This window comes from Prunus dulcis, chromosome 1, assembly GCF_902201215.1.
Source record: "Prunus dulcis chromosome 1, ALMONDv2, whole genome shotgun sequence".
NCBI classification, from domain to species: Eukaryota; Viridiplantae; Streptophyta; class Magnoliopsida; order Rosales; family Rosaceae; genus Prunus; species Prunus dulcis.
Window position 1 is genome coordinate 10198669 of NC_047650.1, and position 17912 is coordinate 10216580.

Below are 17912 nucleotides of genomic sequence, written 5' to 3' on the forward strand. Positions count from 1 at the left end.
GTGGTGGTACGGGAGGAGGGTGAAACTGCGGGTGAGAGGGAATAAAATAAGTGAAGGAGTGCATGGGGCATTGAGACCGCATGTGGGTTGACAGAGCAGAGAGGGAGGTGGGACCTGCGCTCAATCATGGTAAAGATGCTAGCCTGGCGTCAATCACTGGACAGAACATAACACAACAGAAGGACCCAATTTACGTATGACACGTCACTTTTTATTTTATTTTTTATTGTTCTTCTGTTTTCCAATAAGTATTTTTGTTTTTCAGAAACTATCAATAGAATTTGTCATTACTCATATTATTAGGTTTTACTGAAACTATCAATAAGGACCATTTTTAAACCATTAATTACCACAAATAATAGAATATATGACGTGGCAAGTGATGTAATATATCAATTTGTTAGTCAATAGTGCATTTTTTATTTACATTTTGACACTCTAACATTGTCTGGTTTTGTATAACTTGTATGGCAATTTCACAACTTAAATGACAAATTTAAATCAAACCTATTTTGTGTTAAGTTTCTTATACCATGGCACAAGTATGACATACCTAAATTGTCCTCAACATATATGTGTCATGCTTTACTCATGTTTGATTTTTTTTTAACTTGGTTTTGTTGGATTTGATTTTTTTTTTTTTCCCCTGCCACAAGTCTTCTTTAGCATGACCAAAGACGTGTGTCTAGATCTTGTAGCTAATTGCACATGGTATGTCATGTTAAGAGAAATTATAAAATACTATGGTAGTATGGCCATGTGGTACATTTTGTACACGTGTTAAAATATGGATAGACGACATCGTTTATTTTTCCTTTTTAGGGAATAGCATCAACAAATATCTGCTTATATTATAACACGTATACAGGATGTCCCACGTAACCGTACTACCATAGTATTCTATAATCACTCACACGTCAAGTCTAACATAACCTATATGACCTATTAGACGATTCCATATCATGTTAAGCTCGTTTGAAATGTCATTTTTCATGTTGTGCTTGTGTTACCCCTTACTTTGTTTTATGTCTCTAGCTAGTTTGCTTTATTTTGAAAGTATGTTTAATTATTATTTTACCCCCAGGAACAGGCGTTTAGTCTCACTTTACTCTATAGAACTAAAATTTTCTCATTTAGCCCCCAAAATCTCTAAAAATTGCTGAAATTTTCTCACTTTATCACTTTCGTCCATAAAACCGTTAAGGTCACCAGCCCTTACATTCATCTTCTTCCTTTTCCCTTTCTAATCACCAAATTGCACCCAACCCAGTCCCGCCACCCCACTCCCCTCCCCCTGCCCCAAGGAGGGTTTGTATGGGGTTGTGAGAGAGAGAGAGAGAGAGAGAGAGAGAGAGAGAGAGAAGAAAAGGGAGCTAAAATTACAAAAATATCCATGCCACATCAACACACTTAATGTTTTTGTGGACGAAAATGGACAGAAATGGTAAAGTAAGAAAACTTTAGCAATTTTTAGAGATTTTAAGGGTTATTAAGTGAGAAAATTTTCAATTTCAATGGGTAAAGTGAGACTAAACGTTCATTTTAGGGGATAAAACAATAATTAAGCCTTGAAAAGTAAGAATCAAACTTGGGCAGTATCTGGTTAAAACTGTTCAAGTCACATGTTGCAGCTAAAACTTGCTTCTTTTGATGCACTTATGAAATAAGCTGGTCAAATCTATCCAAGGTGTACCAAAATGTCAGAGAAGTTTCATTGGGAAGCATCTTAATGTAAAATTTTGGTTATGATTTATTTTTCCTCTTGTGCTTTTGAGATGCTCTTGCTTTTGCAGACCAATATTTTACAGACATATGGTGAAGATGAAAATACATCAAGGTACGTAGGTGGCCCTAATATGTAATATGGTTCCTTCTTTAGCCCAGACCACTTTTTTTTTTGTATTGTCCCTTTTCATCATCTAACTTTTTGACCTGGAAGTTTTGCCAACATTTGTGATCTATTTTTGCTCAAATCTTCATTCGATCCAACTGATTAAAAAAAACATCTATATGTAAAAGCACACCAAAGATTTCCCACTTTCACATTTTGAGAAGAATTAAGAACAATCCTCTATGTAGCTGTTGCTTTACTAGATCACACCAAAAGGCATCAATTCTTCCTCATCGCCGTACGTAAAGTTGAGCTTAGGAAATGTTGAAGTGGGGCAGTGTGAATATCCTCCCTCATACTAACAAAGACAGCCGCAATTTTTTATTAGGTTAGCAATTGAGATGAATAATATATATCACAGTTGGCAAGCAAAAGGTTTTCCAAGTTAGTTTTTCTTTTCCTTTTTTTCTCTCTAAAATTAAAATAAAGGCAACGCGATAGTTGAATTCTGGAAATGAATACGAATATGACTGGTTTACCATTGAAACTATGAATTTTCGTGATATCTTAACATAAACTTTATGGCCTTACCATTATGTGGTATCTTCTATCAAATCTCATGTTCACAAGTACGGAGATAAATGTTAAACTACCGATAAAGCTATAGCTAACAAGCTCACAAAGAACTCAATAACGAACCGGCATAGGAATTATCTAAAAAAATTAGACTTAATGTTTGACAACTAGTATGAAAACAACTTCCTTTCCACATCAAAATAGCATACTAGAATACAAACTCTACAATATTATTGATCAAGTTAAGGTATCTGACACCAATTAAACCAATGTGTTCTTGCCTTAGGGTTTAAGCGTTGAATGTGTGTACTCTTGCAATTATTCTCATGACAGAGACAAACATTCCAACATGCACCACGACCCTGCACAGTGGCTTCTACTTACAAACCACATGCAAAGCCAATTGAACCAACAGTGCACAAATTTAACCCTAGGCCTGAAATTTTAGATTTTTGTGAATGTGAGTGCGTCATATATATATATCATGAAATCATTTTCTTTGGTCAAGACCACATGGCATGATAGGAACACAACGTTGGCAAGTAGTCGACCTAACCCCTCAACATTGGCTGTCTTTTGTTTTCTTCTCCAATCACAACGTCAACAGTTGGAAAGCTAGCAGTTTTTTCGGATGGAATTGACATGAAAAGATATAAGAAAGCCACGTACACTTTTGGTCCTGTAATTGCATAATTTGATTTTGGCATCTTATAGATTATAGCAACTAGATCTACTACGATTTGTCAGTTATAGAAAAGTTTATAAGGGACAGTGACCTGCTAGTTCTTTTCAGAGGGAGACTTGTTCCTCAAAGGAGAAGTAGTAATAAAATTCGATTATGTTCCTGTAAATTCTTTCCGAAATTATGATGATTCGGGAATTATGATGATTCGGGACGTTAGATAACCACTGGTTTCAAAATCTTAAGCGTACTTATAAGGGGAGGGAGACGAACGTATAGGCGTAGCCCCACTCTCACCTTACAAACCAACAAAGAAGTGGACAACGAAAATCGACACTTGAATTCAAACACAGGTCTTATCATATATATATATATATATATATATATATATATATATTCAGAGGCTCCAAACATGGATACATACCAAGTTACTTTCACCGGACAGCTTGACCCTTTCATGCGTTCACACAAGAACAAATACATATGCATTGCTTCTGGACATCACATGGACACATCTCCTCATGTGGAACCACATTCATTGTCCGCTTACTGTTCTATTTACCTGCTTGTGACATCTTACGACAAGAACATGTACACGAGAGAAAAAAGGATCATGCAATGTGATTCCAGCACTGCTCAACTAAGAAAACATCAAGATTTTCTACCTCAAGGAAAATGAAATGAGTCTTCCGGCACAGCGCATTTACAACCATTTAGACAATGGCAGATTTATGCAAGTTTTTCTGCCACCCTTTAGCTTCTGAACTAGCAAAAGCAAAGGAAAGATTCCAGTTTTTTTTGGTATTGGGCATTCAGAAGGGCACAGAAACAATGCAAACCGCGAATTGCAGCCCGAAATAATTTAACACATCTATCATTTAAACATATGACTATACATAAATTTTTGCTATAACCACACACATTTGGTGAGGCACAAATGGACCACCAACCTACCAGTCTGCTATGGTACATGAATACAATACAAATCAACTCTAGGAAACGGACATAGAATTGCTAGTTGGAGCTACTAAGGAGGATTGTTAGTCGAAGATGTTGCTGTCCAGCCGTTCTGTGTTCCATTTTCAACAGGCACCAAAACTCCCCACTTCCCCTCAGCTTCAGAGGGCTCTATAACTTTAACAGATCCATCTGTCAGTCCAACAGCAAATTGATATGGCTCGTGCAGATGTGCTGTAAGAGCTAGCGGGTACACGGTTTGGCTGTGGGCACAGTAGGACAAAACTAGTTTAGATATCAATAACTATACAACCGGGTTCTATGAACAACAATAGGCAACTTCTTTTTAATTTTTCATACTAATTATTTTTTCCTACTAACAACAGGGACACTCCATTTCAAGAAAGGTTTTTTGTCCTCTTTTCCGCATTTTGAAGTGGAAATCTAGGTAAATCCACTGAATATAGTGCTTACTAGCACCAGACAGATATTAGACTGCAGCAGAGTGAGAAAGCCACCTCATAAACCATAATTAAATAAATGCTCTAAATACCTGTTTGATGATGCTTGTGATAAGTACACCGACATGGCAATACGGCATCTTAGTTTCAGACTATCAGCATCAAACACTCCAATATTACCATCAGTGAAAGCTGCATAAACTAGTTGACTACTGGCGGAATATGCTGCACAAGATATGGGTGCAGGCAGTACATCTTGTGGCATCCACTGCAATATTTAAACAAATGAGAGATTTGTGGCACACAAACAAAAGCAACTCATCCAAGAAATTCTATTTCTATACCTGCCGAATGCATTCTGCTTTGGCAGCATCATATAATGCAAGTTGAGTCTCATGGTATACCAATAACCGGACTTGATCAGAATAGAACTGTACTTGCGTGTCGCCAAGAGGAGCCTTTCCAGCGGGCAGTTGAAGTGGAACCGATTTCCTCTTATCCCATGCATCCATGTTCCAAAAGCATAGCTGCAAAAGCATTTTCTTTTTACATTTAACAACTTTTACACATCAACTTAAGCAAGCAAAGTAACAAATTAACAAATAAAAAGGGCATAGAAAAAGCCAGAAAAAAAATATAATTAACAGAGTTGTTCCCAACTTCCCGTTATAAAAAGGAAGAAGAAGAAGAAAACAATGGACGTCACATACTTGAGCATCGGCACCTGATGAAACCATGATTTTAAGGTTGACAGAAAATGCTAAACCAGTAATGTGTTTCTGGTGACCTTTCAGTTTTGTTTTGACCTAACAGAAGAGCAACACGAGTCATATTGGAAATCAACAAGAGCACCTCAATCACATGACAAATTGACAACAGATACAAAAATGCTTAAATTAATCACCTCATCAACTCTAACATTGTAAATGTGGATAGTTGAATCTTCCATTCCTATTGCTATGATGTTATTATCCAGAGGATGAAATGACAGGAAGGTTGAGACTGGTGGAGGTGGCATGAAAGTTGTCATTACCTGCAAACCAAGAAATTTTTATCCAAAACACGTTTTCCAATCCAATAAATGCACAATCATGCAAGCTGCAGCAGTTGATATAAACTGCCATAGGATAGATGCGCATTACATCAGTATTAAATTACCTTAAAAGTCATCATATTGAACAGAGACACTTTCCCCCCACAGGCAGACATCACATAGGAATCGTTCTTTGAGAGTGCAATGCATGGAACTGCTTCTTCAAAATTTTCTGGGACATCATTAGTCATTAAAAGACCACTATTGGGTTGCCAATGTTGGGGAACAACACTTGCAGTGGCCTTTTAACCCGCAAAAGGTCAGAGATCCTTTCAGGAAAGTTGTGCAAATACTCAACAAAAAAAGAAATATGCATTCATGCGTATGTTAACCATCACCTTCCCACTTGGATTTTGTTCATTGCGGCTCCACTTCCACAGCTTCTGCACCCCATTTGAACCAAGAGCCAGAATGCCAGAACCAGAATTTGTGTAAAGAAGTCGAGCAACCTTAAACACAAATAAGACCATCTTAATATCATTATCTACGAAATCAAAATCAACAAAATAGGGAAAATATTAAATAAAAACCCACCTTGTTAGCAGGATCTTTACTCTCTGGCATGGTAACCACTCGACACTTTACAGGATCAACAATCTCTGCCAGTTCCCAACGTTTATTTTTTTCAGATACATCATCTAAACTTCTTCGCTTTTCCATGCTTCTTGCCATAGAATCATTTCCATTCTACAATAAATATTTGGCAAAATTAGATGCTAGAAAGGAAAAAATGAAAAATCACAATGCAACTACACAAGTTGTTAAACTGAGTTGGTGACAAAGGCTACCAAAGTTCATGACTAAATAGCTATGATAGTAATTTAATATTTCAAGCTCATGCCAGCCAATCCATAGTAATTAAGTTATTACTACCAAATATGAATAAATTACATAATTTATATGCCATACAAGAATATGAGTAGGTCGAGCAGGAGAGCTTGTATCCATACGCTCCACTTTATTAATGGTCGGGTTGATGTTTGGAACCATGGAAGAACCAGATACCTGATCCATATAGAAAGAGCAAATCAGTTTCTCAAGAGACACATAGACAAATGATGGAAGGAGTGGTGTAGCATGGAAACGGAAAAACAACCTTCATCTCAATAGGAGCTCTGGATGCTTCATAAGAGCGAGTTTCAATTGCTCTTAGGGATCTGAGACCCTCAGCATTGGCAAGAATCTTGACTCCATTGTCAGCCGTGGTAACGGCAAGCAGATTTCCTTCCTTATTGAATCTCAAGCGGGGAAGAGTCTGAAGTAATCCCAATGCTTACATCAATGAATGGAATCTCAAAGCAAGGTAATCTGCTAATCAAACTCATAATATTTGGAAATAAAAGTAAATAAATAATGACGACTTTTACCAGAAGCCCACCCTCAGCATCTGTACTAGTAAGAATATTTGTATTATCCATATCCCAAAACTTTATCTGGTTATCTTCACCGACAGCCAAAAAGTGATTTCTTGTGGTATCAAATTGAACTATGCCAGAAGATTTCTTTCTGAACCCACTATATGTCCTCTTTATTGCCCCTTCACTTTCATTCCATTCAACCAGGAAAGACTCACCATCTTTACTAGTCCCACAAGAGAATAATCTGAGATTTTGGAGGATCAGTCATAATTCATACATCATCACATGGACATAGAGATATGTGATCAAGCTAACTTATAGCATATACCATACAGATCTTTTTTTATACCTATTTCCATCATCACTGTATAGCATTGTTGTGCACCACTGCCCAGGAGCATCATAATCAACCCTGGAGCCCACATTGTCATAGAGCCAAGCTTTTATTTTCCCATCAACAGCAGTTGAAAATATAAACTGCAACGATAAAAAGGAAAATCATGACATAAGTAGGACGCATCTTCAGCAAGAACCTTTGCCTCACTCATTTTGGTTAGTTATTAAAAAATAATTGTCATCACTAGTTATCTCATCATTGTAAATTGTGTATAAATCCAACCTGCATAACAACATATGAAACAAATGAAACGCACAAGTAATAAGGACTACTAGATGAACAACTAATACGCCTGAGCATGTATGCATTCAAGCTAATTAAACCAATATGGCACTAAAAAGAGTAAGTCTCCTACTTCGAGCTAATTAGTTTTTAAACATGCGCAAATGGACTCTAATGGCATCATACAGGCTATGTAACAAATAAATAAAATTAGAGTACCCCAACTGAACCATAGTAATTTGAGAACTAGTACCATTAAGTGGCCATAATACATGCAGACCTGACTATTGTTACTTTTCTTAATTTTGCAGTTTGGATTCCAGACTTCAGAAAATGGGCATGTCTTACCTGAATATTCTCCTTCTGGTGGGGGCAAATCGAGTAAACAGGCGCTTCATGACCTTCAAAGTTGAAAAGCCTTCTTCCAGACAAATCCCAAACCTATTAATTTTATAAAAAATAAAATAAAAAAGAAGCAATTAATATTTATCAAGTTAAACAACAAAAACAAACTACAGACTTCTGCCCCCACCTTTATCAGCTTATCATCTCCGCAAGTTATAACACATAATTGCTTGTTTGGATGAGAGAATGCTAAGTCATTCACATTACCAATGTGGGCATCAATCTATAAGAAACCAAATCCAAACATCAGTCAAAAGTGGCAAGTAATGTCTTCTTGAATTAGCAGAAAGTGAACCAAAACATGCCTCCAAATGTGGGCGTAGATCAGTAGGTCCTTGATACGCATACAAATGAACCAAATATTTTGAAAATGCAACACCTGAAACAACAAAAATACAGCGAATTACAATCAACTATGCATTCAAATGGTGTTGGAGATGTGTTGCTGCACATACCCATAAAGTTTCCATCTGGACTCCATGCTACACGGCTTACAGACATTGATGAATCTTTGACAAAAGCAGCCTATAAAAGACCCAATGTTAACTTACAGGATTTGGTCAGTGATAATAAGTAGTACAGGCCTCTTCTAATAAATTTTAACTGAATATCATGACGACTGACACTTTAAAAACTGACTAAACCTACTAAGCACACATAAATATGATGTTGTCAATAACGATATAAGGATACTGAGAGGGAGCATAAGGTACTGACTGAGTAATGAGATACACACCTGAAATGGCACAGAACAAGTAGACATATCCCATACTTTGAATGCCTTTGACACCAGCCTCTCTCGCAGCCCAGCTTCCCATAGTGTAATTTCTCCATTACTACAGCCAACTATTTACAAACATAATTTTAAGTCGGATATGAGATTGAAGCTGTGTGGAAACTAAACTTTAAAGACAGCACTTCAATCTATGTCCACTGAGGCACAGTTATGTTAGGTGTTACAGACAACCTACCGGCAAGTAATGTGTGATGAGAAGGGTGGAAATCCATGCTTATCACATTGAACCCCTGACGAAGGGTCCATGCTACATTTCTTGGTAGGTCATCTGGTGACCAGGAAGCATGTTGCGGATGGGGAGGATAACTGACCTGAACATATGAAGTATGAAGTTCTGTAATAACTAGCAACCATGAAACCATCTAGATACAGAACTAGAAAATGCGAGAAAAAAGTATCGAGAAAAGATGCAGAGAATATAAACCATTTAACAATACCTCGTCAACAGATTGTGCAGACCGGAGACGTTTCATTAGTTGCTCATGATCAGAGCTCTGATAATCAATCATTCCAAGAGCATTTGATGGTGGTCTTGGATGCTTTAAACCAGAAACTGTTAAAGACAAAATAATTTTGAATTACCAAGATAGCTCAAAATAAATAATAACTATATTCTGTTATCTGATAATCATCCAAGCGAACAAAACAATGATTAGCAATCTCAACGATAAACACTTCCTGTTGGACATAGGACAAATGAATATTTTTCTTCTTATAAGTATGATAATGTTCAATAAACAGACTGAACAGCCAAGCATAGAAGAACTCTTTAAGAGTTTCTTGGACCTCTTCAAAACAGGGAGAAAGGCCATCCGCCTGAACCTCCCCACCACCACCTTACTCCGTACTAGCACATACAAGTAGAAAATGGAAATTGAAATAAACATGGCTTAAGAAAGAATAAAAACATGTTTTAAGTTTATTACATTGTAGTATAAGCTTCAATACCAGCTCCAGAAGAATGAAAACCTCACCTTGACTGGGTTGAACAGGGAAGGGTGAAGCAGCAACAACAGGTGATTGCACAGACAAGGAAGGATTAGCATTTGACATCCATCCAGCTAAGGCATTCGCATTAGCAGCAGCAGCTGCAGCTGCAGGCGGAAAAGGCTGTACATAGCAGTAATAAACAAAAAATTAATTAAAAAAAATCACAAGGTCAGCATTAATTGAAAAATATTTCAACATTCGGGAAAAAAAAAAAAAAAAAAACATTGATACAATTATGAAGAAATATATGGTCATACTCCACCATGTGCTCCTAGAGGAGCATAAGTTGAAGGCTTTGCAAGAGCTGCAACCGGAAGAGTAACTGGTGTGGATGCACGAGCCCCATTTGGAGGAGAACACGAATGGTCCATGAATAAGGTCTTAATGTCAGGATTTGGCCTTGGGTTCTTGCACAGCTGGTGCTGCCAATTTAAACTGCACAAACAATAAATTAATGCTTCTGAACTTTTACGAATTATAATGATGTTTTACTGCAAAAATAACATTACTGATCTACCTTCATAGGAAATACCAAAATGTAAACTTACAAACAAAAAACAAAGGCATTACAAACACAAAAAAGACAAAATACCTTTGATTAATTAGAGTTCGCAAGCGTGAAGCCTTCAGGGTGGGTAGAACAAGCTTCTCTCGAAACAAAGGATTTGCTTCAATCAACTTTTTAAGTTCTACTAGCATTATGCTTCTAGCTGATTTAGTATCACCATATTTTGATAATTGTTCATTTTCTCTGCATCATATCAAAAATAATATAAACATAAAAAAGAACCCCAAATATTTATATCCTTCAAATTGCACGCATGTGTATCCAAAAATCAAATGTAAATAAATAAGAACTATAAACCCATTTAAATGGTTAAGCAACCCAACTTACGCGTAAACTTAAAATGGACAAAAACAGTGATCACCTGAAGTTATCAAGAGTCAAAAGATGAGTGATTTCTTTGTACAATTCTTCGTTAAACGTCGAAAATACTTTCAAATCCTTCACCAGTATCTCGACGGCCTTAGCTCTGTCATTCCTGAGCACATTTCCAAATTGCAATAAGGAATAACCCCATCAGCAAACACAACAAATAAATACAATAAAAGACGAAAAATCTGAGAGACAGAGAGAGAAATTAAAATCAAAACCTGTCGAGGGCTTCGAGATACTTCTGCTTTCTGACCTCGAAGTAAATCTTCATAGAGTAACGATTCTCATCGACTTTGGTGAAGCCAGAGAGATACTTCTCGACCTCGTCCCACTCTCCCGCCAAAGCTTTTTCTTCAAAGTACTTCATGTTGAAGAAGTAGCCCGACTCTTGCTCCAGCCTAAGTTTCGCCGCCGCCATATCCATAGCCAATTCAAAATTCAAACTTCAGCCCCAAAAAAAGAATACCCATCAAAAACAAAAATGCAATCACTCACTCACCTGTGCACGGTCTCCTTGAATTTCTCTTCCTCGAGAAATTGAAGGATCAGGAACACCAGTTCTCTGCTCAAAGACGACATCTTCGTCCCCTGAATTTCAAGATTTCAAAAAGTCGAATCTTTCAGTTCGCGGAGGAGGATTAATGGGTCGCAACGACGGCGTTTTGGGAGGAGGCGAAGTTTCAATCGGGCGTAGAACTCGTAAAAGGTACTAGGGTTTCTGATTTCATAATTTGCAGTTCAACGACAACAGTGCAGAAGCACAACGAGAGAAAAAAGATAAAAGATAAAGAAGAGAGAGAGAGAGTGAGATAGGGAGTTGTTCGCACTTTCTTCGATGCGTTTTGTAGGGTCTTTATTTGGCACCCACCTATCAGCCATCACGTATAGCTTATCACTGATAGTGAGATGTTGATAAGCAAATCGATGATAAGTAGTGCTACTTATCTACGTAGTGGAAACTGAGAGAACTGAAGCAGCTCAGTGGCTCATCATTTCGCAAAAGGACGAGATTACATTTGGATAAGGGCATGATCCAGTGCGACGCTCCAGTGTAAACACGAGTTCTAGTTCGTTGACGTTTATGCGTGGCGAGAGCCTATTGGGTCATGAGACGTGGTAGAGGTCAGGTGGGAGTAGTGGATTGGAGTTGTGTAAAGGCATAGTGGTTCCGGAATCGAAGAGGATAATCAAATGGATTGAATATACGTGGTAATGTCCACCACATCCCGTTGCCTTGTCGGGTGTTTACGTGTCAAGTTCTCTACTTGGATCTCCTGCCAGCTACTCATGATGTTACTTTTGACATGGATTGTCTTAGATTTCTTTTTTATTTTTTATTTATTTATTTTTTTTGCAGAGTTGTGATTTCCTCAATTCTCCTTCTCTTGGAAGTAGTCAGTTGTATTTCCTCATACATTGATATACGTCCATAAATATTTTTATTTTTTCTAATGTATTATTTCTACATGAGTGTCAATTTGTAATTTGCATAAGTAATGGCTCATTGCAAAAAACAAAGAGCATATCAGTATATTGACACTTCAAAATATAGCAGTCTTGCAATTTTTCTTTATTTCTTAACTTTTTTAATTTTATTTTTAATTTTCATAAGAAAGGTATTATTGGTGTTCACATATGGTTTTGGATGATCAACACGAGATTTTAATAGGTTCAAAGTCACGGCTTTTATTGGGTTGATCAGTAGTGAATTTTTTTATTTTTTTATTTTTTTATTTTTTTATGCTCATTAGCATGGGTGGTCCTACGCCTAAGGCAAGGTAGGCTGGCCTACCCCAAATTTTTCAAAAAGAAAAAAAAAACTCATAAAATACATGTATGCATCTTTAATTTTAAGATGTTGTATATTACAACATTAAATCTAATATATTTTAAATATGTTAGAAGCAAGGTCTACAATATCGATGATATCGGAAATATCGGTAGTTCAAAAACATGGAAATTTCAATGAAAATATCGGGATATTATCGATATCGATAAAAATTGAATAAAAACCACGGAAATTGTAAGAAAAACTTGGAAATTTTTATTGAAACTTTAGAGAATGTTTATTTAGTCAATTATCTATTAGTTTATCACAAAAAATTAGAAGGAAATGCATTGCATGATGAATTTAACTAACTTAAGTTGATTATATAGCAAGCGGGCAAACACTGTGAGTGTAAAAAATATGTAATAATTAATGAAAAAAGATTAAACACGCCATAATCATTTATATATAATGATTTACTACAATATTTTACACTTTATACATTGCATGGTAAGATACATGAGTGACTTAGTACCACATAGACTTCCTATGAGGTTCAAAATTTTCACTATCTTCATCATCTCTATGTGTAGAGTAAGTGTATTGTGAAGAGTAGTCATCAAATGATAAATCCCCAAAATAGTTTTGCATGTAATTGTTAACATGCCATCCATATAAATATAAATATTTTAGCATAATATCACAAAAACATAAGTGATATGGTGTTTAAGGTGTTGGAGGAGTAAAATGGGATATCCCCTTTGTGCTTTTTTCTCCCCTTTTTCCCTTTTTTTTTTTCCTTTACATCGATATTTTCGATATTTTAGCGATATTACACCGATATTTTGACAAAATATTGTTGAAATGTGAGCGAAATTATCGACATCGATATTTTCTGATATTATTGTCGATATTGTCGATATTTATACGATATATACATGAATATGTTTCGAAATATCCATGATTCGAAAAAACCGAAATATCCTTGATCTTTCATCAATATTATCGATATTTCATACTATGGTTAGAAGTTATACGTTTTGATCTATTCTAGGGTCGTCCAAAAAAAAAGTATTCTATGGTTTAATTAAGAATGAATTATAATTGTGGACTTCGTTGAAATTATTTAGGTATTTGATTTTAGGAATTTTGTTGAGATGTTTAATTTGATATTGGTATCGTTAAGATGTTTGATTTGTTGTTGGTATGTTAATGTTTGATTAAAGGCATTGATGCTATTATGAGAATTTATTTGATTTTTTGTTTGAATGTTTGATTAAATAGATTATCTTTTGTTATGTTGGATCACAATTCGAACCTCAAGAAAACAAAGAATTTGTTGTCTTTTTTTGCTAAGCTTTTATTTATTTATATAGATGCATTTGAGGGTAAGGCTCATTACGTCCCTCCTACTAGGTGTATCTTTTTATATTTATTAATGAAATTCACTCGTAACGTCAAGTTTTTAATATAAGTTTCACTTAGTCGGATTTCGAATCTTGAATTTCGCTGCTCCTGAAAGTGATCTATACAATATGGATGGACTAGTCATCCAAGAGGTACTAGAGTGGTACAAGACTAGTCATCTCTAATACTAAAGTCATAAGGAGAAAAAAGAATGTATCTAGGTCAAGTGGTGTTTATGAGTAGAATAAGTTATTATGGTCTTGCCTAAGCATGGGTGTAGTGCGGTTAGTATGGAATCCCAACAGATGGTCAACACCTGGCAAAAGTCTATGAGTGCATTAAATGCAAAGTCCAACAAGTGGCACTAGTAAGGATCATGCCTCAAATCTTAGTTTAAGGGGGATGATGCCGTACCAATCCCTGATTTCTCCAAATGTTGGGGAGAGAGATTGCCCTCAAGTATTAGGTGCAGTGGTTAGGTCAGAAGAAATTGGGCATTGACCAGACCAAGAAGGTACATGGGAAGACACTCTCGAAACCAAGAGTGTGTTGGTAGTACTTGCATGACAGGTCTACTTAGCGTGGGAAGCGCACATATGTGAGGGGAGAAGGCTTCAGTGTCGGAGTTTGGCTGATATAGCCTGTTTTTAATGGTCGATCGACTCGAAAGGGTACACATGTCAATAATTGAGTAATAGCTTATTCAACGTAACATATAAATATATGATAATTGTCTTCAAAACAACTCTTAAAGAGTAACGTAAATGTGATACCATCATTGGGTTCTACTCATATTATAAATACCTCTACACAGTGGCGGAGCTAGAATTCTTAGTATGGAGGGGTCAAAATTTCAAAATCACTTCTACTAGGTTTTTCATCTTCAACTGGGAGGGCCATCACTAATCAAATTGCAGTAATTGTATTGCTATATCATATATTTTATAATATATTACAAGAGATTAATAATTAAGTGGGGGGGCCAGGGCCATGGCAGGCCTGACTGTAGCTCCGCCCCTGCCTCTACACATAATTGAATGTAGCAGATGATGAGAGTTACAATAATAAGAGAATCGCAAGTATTGCTATTCTCACTTGTACAATTGTATCTTATTTCATCCGACTTTCATTTTATTTATGAAAATTCTAATAAAAGTTTATTATTGTTAAATAACATCTTAAAAACTTGGAGCAATAAAATCATACTATTATAGTCAGATGTAACATTAAAATCACCTTTCAAGGAATATCCCTAGATTTTCTATCAACACCACTACCTTCAATAACGACCAAATATTTCACTTTTGAGGTGACTCCTAAATTGAGATATTTACACAACTCCAAAAATGTCAAAACAAAACCACAAAATCCACCTTAGTTAAAGGGGGGTGTATTCAATTAGGATTCTGGATTTTAGAGAGTTTTAAAAGATTTTTAAAATTCGGGTGTATTTCTAAGAACTTTAAAAGAGTTTCTACAAGTTTGGGTATATTCAATTCAGATTTGTATTAACTTTTAAAAAGTCCATAAAAATATGGGTGTATTCAATTAGGATTATAAAAAATTTCAATAAAATCTAGGTGTATTAAAAAAATTCATATATTTGGAAGGATTTCATTGAGTGATAAATTTTGGTAGGTTTTAAGGTGAGAGGTATAAATAACAAAGACCATAATAAATCCAACCTCCCCTCCCCCGCAAAGATTTCATCAAACGCTAGTTTTTCTCTCTGCATATGCCACATCTTTTTTCTGTGCAAAAGACGAACAATTTCCTCCATCTATGAAGGTATGCTCCCTATCTTTTCTTTGATCAATACCTAGTTGAGTTTTCTTTTTCCATGATTTTTCTTCATTGTATATTTTTCTTGTTATTAGGGTATAGTTTGGGGTTACAACTTTTACTTGTTATTAGGGTTTAGCTTGGGGTTAGGGTTTATGCTTTTTGTTTTCTTCTCAAGTATCTATATACAAATTTATAAGAATTGTTCGCTAAATCACTGGACAGGAAACTGAAATATAATAATTGACAGCCTTCCTATAATCGAACAAAAAAACTGAGACAAACTGAAATTAAAACTTAGAATTACATTGCTTTTACACTAATGTATTAGGTCAGTATTTTTGGAACATGTCTCAAATTTGAATATTCTCACTTCCAATAATTTTTTAAAATGATCGATGCTTTTGAAAACCTAATGGATGGGCGTTAAAAAAATACGATGAGTCATAAAAGATAAATAATAAGGGCATTAGTGTTATTCTCAAATTTACCAAAGTTTTTTCAATTTATGTTTGATTATCAAGACAAGGATCACACATGTGATGTATGTGCATGTATTCAATGTTAGATTACATGGTACATACATTGAAATTTATTTATTTTATTTATCGAGATAACTGGATTTCATTCAATAACCAAACAACATAATATAACGAAAAGAAGGAAAAAGATGTGCAAGGCTGGGCCTTTGTAAAAAAACTTTGGCATAAAAAAAAACCTCTAAAAAGGAGGAAAATCCGTCAAAGGAAAAAGAGCGCTTCCCACTTGATATCAAAAACATAAATCAACCAGTATGCTTTAAATCCGCTCAAGCAAAGAACTCAACCAAGGAGGCTCGTCCTCAATCCATGTTGAAAAACCAGCGTTCCTAATAGCATATTGGGCTAGCTCATGAGCAACCACATTACCATCCCATTGCTACCATTCATACGATCGAGAAAGATCTAAACCCCAACCACATCTCCTTAATATCTTCCACCAAGTTCCCTTATGCTTCAAAACACTCTTCGTCATAATTGATTCTATCTACTGCCCCTTGCACGTCTATTTCCAACAAAATATCTTGAAACCCAAGATCATGTGCAACCTGAAGACCTTTCTTTAAGGCAATTAGCTCCATAGCTTGGGCACTTAATCGTCCCACCACTTGACCAGACCAAGCATCCATATATTCACCATTTCCATTGCAAATCACTACTCCGACTTCCCACACTAACCCACCAAGGTTAACTGCCCTACCCCATTAACATTAAAGAAAAAAAAAAGTGCTAGTCTAATGCATGCCCATATAGTTTCTATTTCCTAGACATCAGCCTATTAATTTTGAAATCTATGTATAAAACTCAAATTCAAACTAACATGCCGTAAGATATAAAAAATGTCATAGTGCTTCTACATATTTACATTGTATGCCACCAAATTTCAGATAAGTCAACCTGATAGTTTTCAAGCATGTCATTAAGTCCCTCATTTATAGCATATCAATTTCTCCTTCTTTTTTTTTTTTTTTGGGGGAATTCCCTCTAATCCTTACAATTTCGACCAATAAAAAAATCCTTAAATTTTAGACCAATAAAAAATCCCTTAAATTTCGTCCCAATAAAATATAATAGGTAAATTATTATCAATACAATATAATATTAATGTACCTACAAGTTTACCTATCTCGTATGTATCCAATACGAGTAGGTAAATTATTTTTACAATATACCTATTAATATGTTGGCTTTAATATACCTACAATATATGTAACATCCCACATCAACCAACGGAGAGGGGGTGATGTGCTTTATATGTACATGCTCGTCTCCATCTAGCACGAGCCCTTTTAGGAGTTCACTGTCTTTGGAGTCATGGGAACTCCGAAGTTAAGCGAGTTGGGGACTAAAGCAATCCCAAGATGGGTGACTAACTGTGAAGTTACTCGTGAGCTCCCAGAAACAAAACCGTGAGGGCAGAGAGGGGGGCCCAATGACAGGACCCGACCCAATTTCCGCTTTGGAATCCGAGTCGAATCCTGTGCGTGTCCGACATCTGGCGAATGTCGGGCACAAAAGACCTTTTTACCCTTCTCGTCTCAATTCTTTTCAGATTTCCCTTAGACTTCTGCCGAAATTTCGGCAGAGTCTCCCCTGTATTTTGACCAATCCCAAAATTTTCCACCTGTTAAACAATCAATAAATTCACACCAACTGCCAGAATATCTCAAGTAACCAATCTCAATTCTAGGTTCTCAGTTTCAACTAGATA

General features: G+C 35.9%; 1 protein-coding gene across 1 annotated transcript; it reads right to left on the minus strand.

Annotated features, from left to right (window-relative positions):
• Positions 1-3690: 3690 nt before the first annotated feature.
• On the minus strand, positions 3691-11538 carry LOC117627820 (topless-related protein 2). Its single transcript, XM_034360075.1, has 25 exons — positions 11205-11538; positions 10924-11103; positions 10698-10811; positions 10361-10519; positions 10026-10203; positions 9753-9888; positions 9216-9331; positions 8954-9089; positions 8719-8828; positions 8438-8507; positions 8288-8361; positions 8110-8205; positions 7926-8018; positions 7308-7435; positions 6968-7202; positions 6697-6855; positions 6510-6605; positions 6135-6287; positions 5939-6049; positions 5666-5842; positions 5412-5540; positions 5218-5313; positions 4852-5034; positions 4600-4775; positions 3691-4309 (listed from the first exon to the last, which is right to left on the minus strand). The coding sequence occupies exons 1-25, from the start codon at positions 11282-11284 to the stop codon at positions 4117-4119; spliced, it is 3378 nt and encodes a 1125-aa protein (XP_034215966.1). The 5' UTR covers positions 11285-11538; the 3' UTR covers positions 3691-4116.
• Positions 11539-17912: the final 6374 nt, after the last annotated feature.

Coding starts and splice junctions, on each gene's coding strand:
- LOC117627820 (XM_034360075.1), bottom strand. CDS start 11,284: ATGTCGTCTTTGAGCAGAGAACTGGTGTTCCTGATCCTTCAATTTCTC. Junction 11,104..11,204: donor TTCAAGGAGACCGTGCACAG/GTGAGTGAGTGA, acceptor GGCGAAACTTAG/GCTGGAGCAAGAGTCGGGCT. Junction 8,019..8,109: donor GAGATGATAAGCTGATAAAG/GTGGGGGCAGAA, acceptor TAAAATTAATAG/GTTTGGGATTTGTCTGGAAG.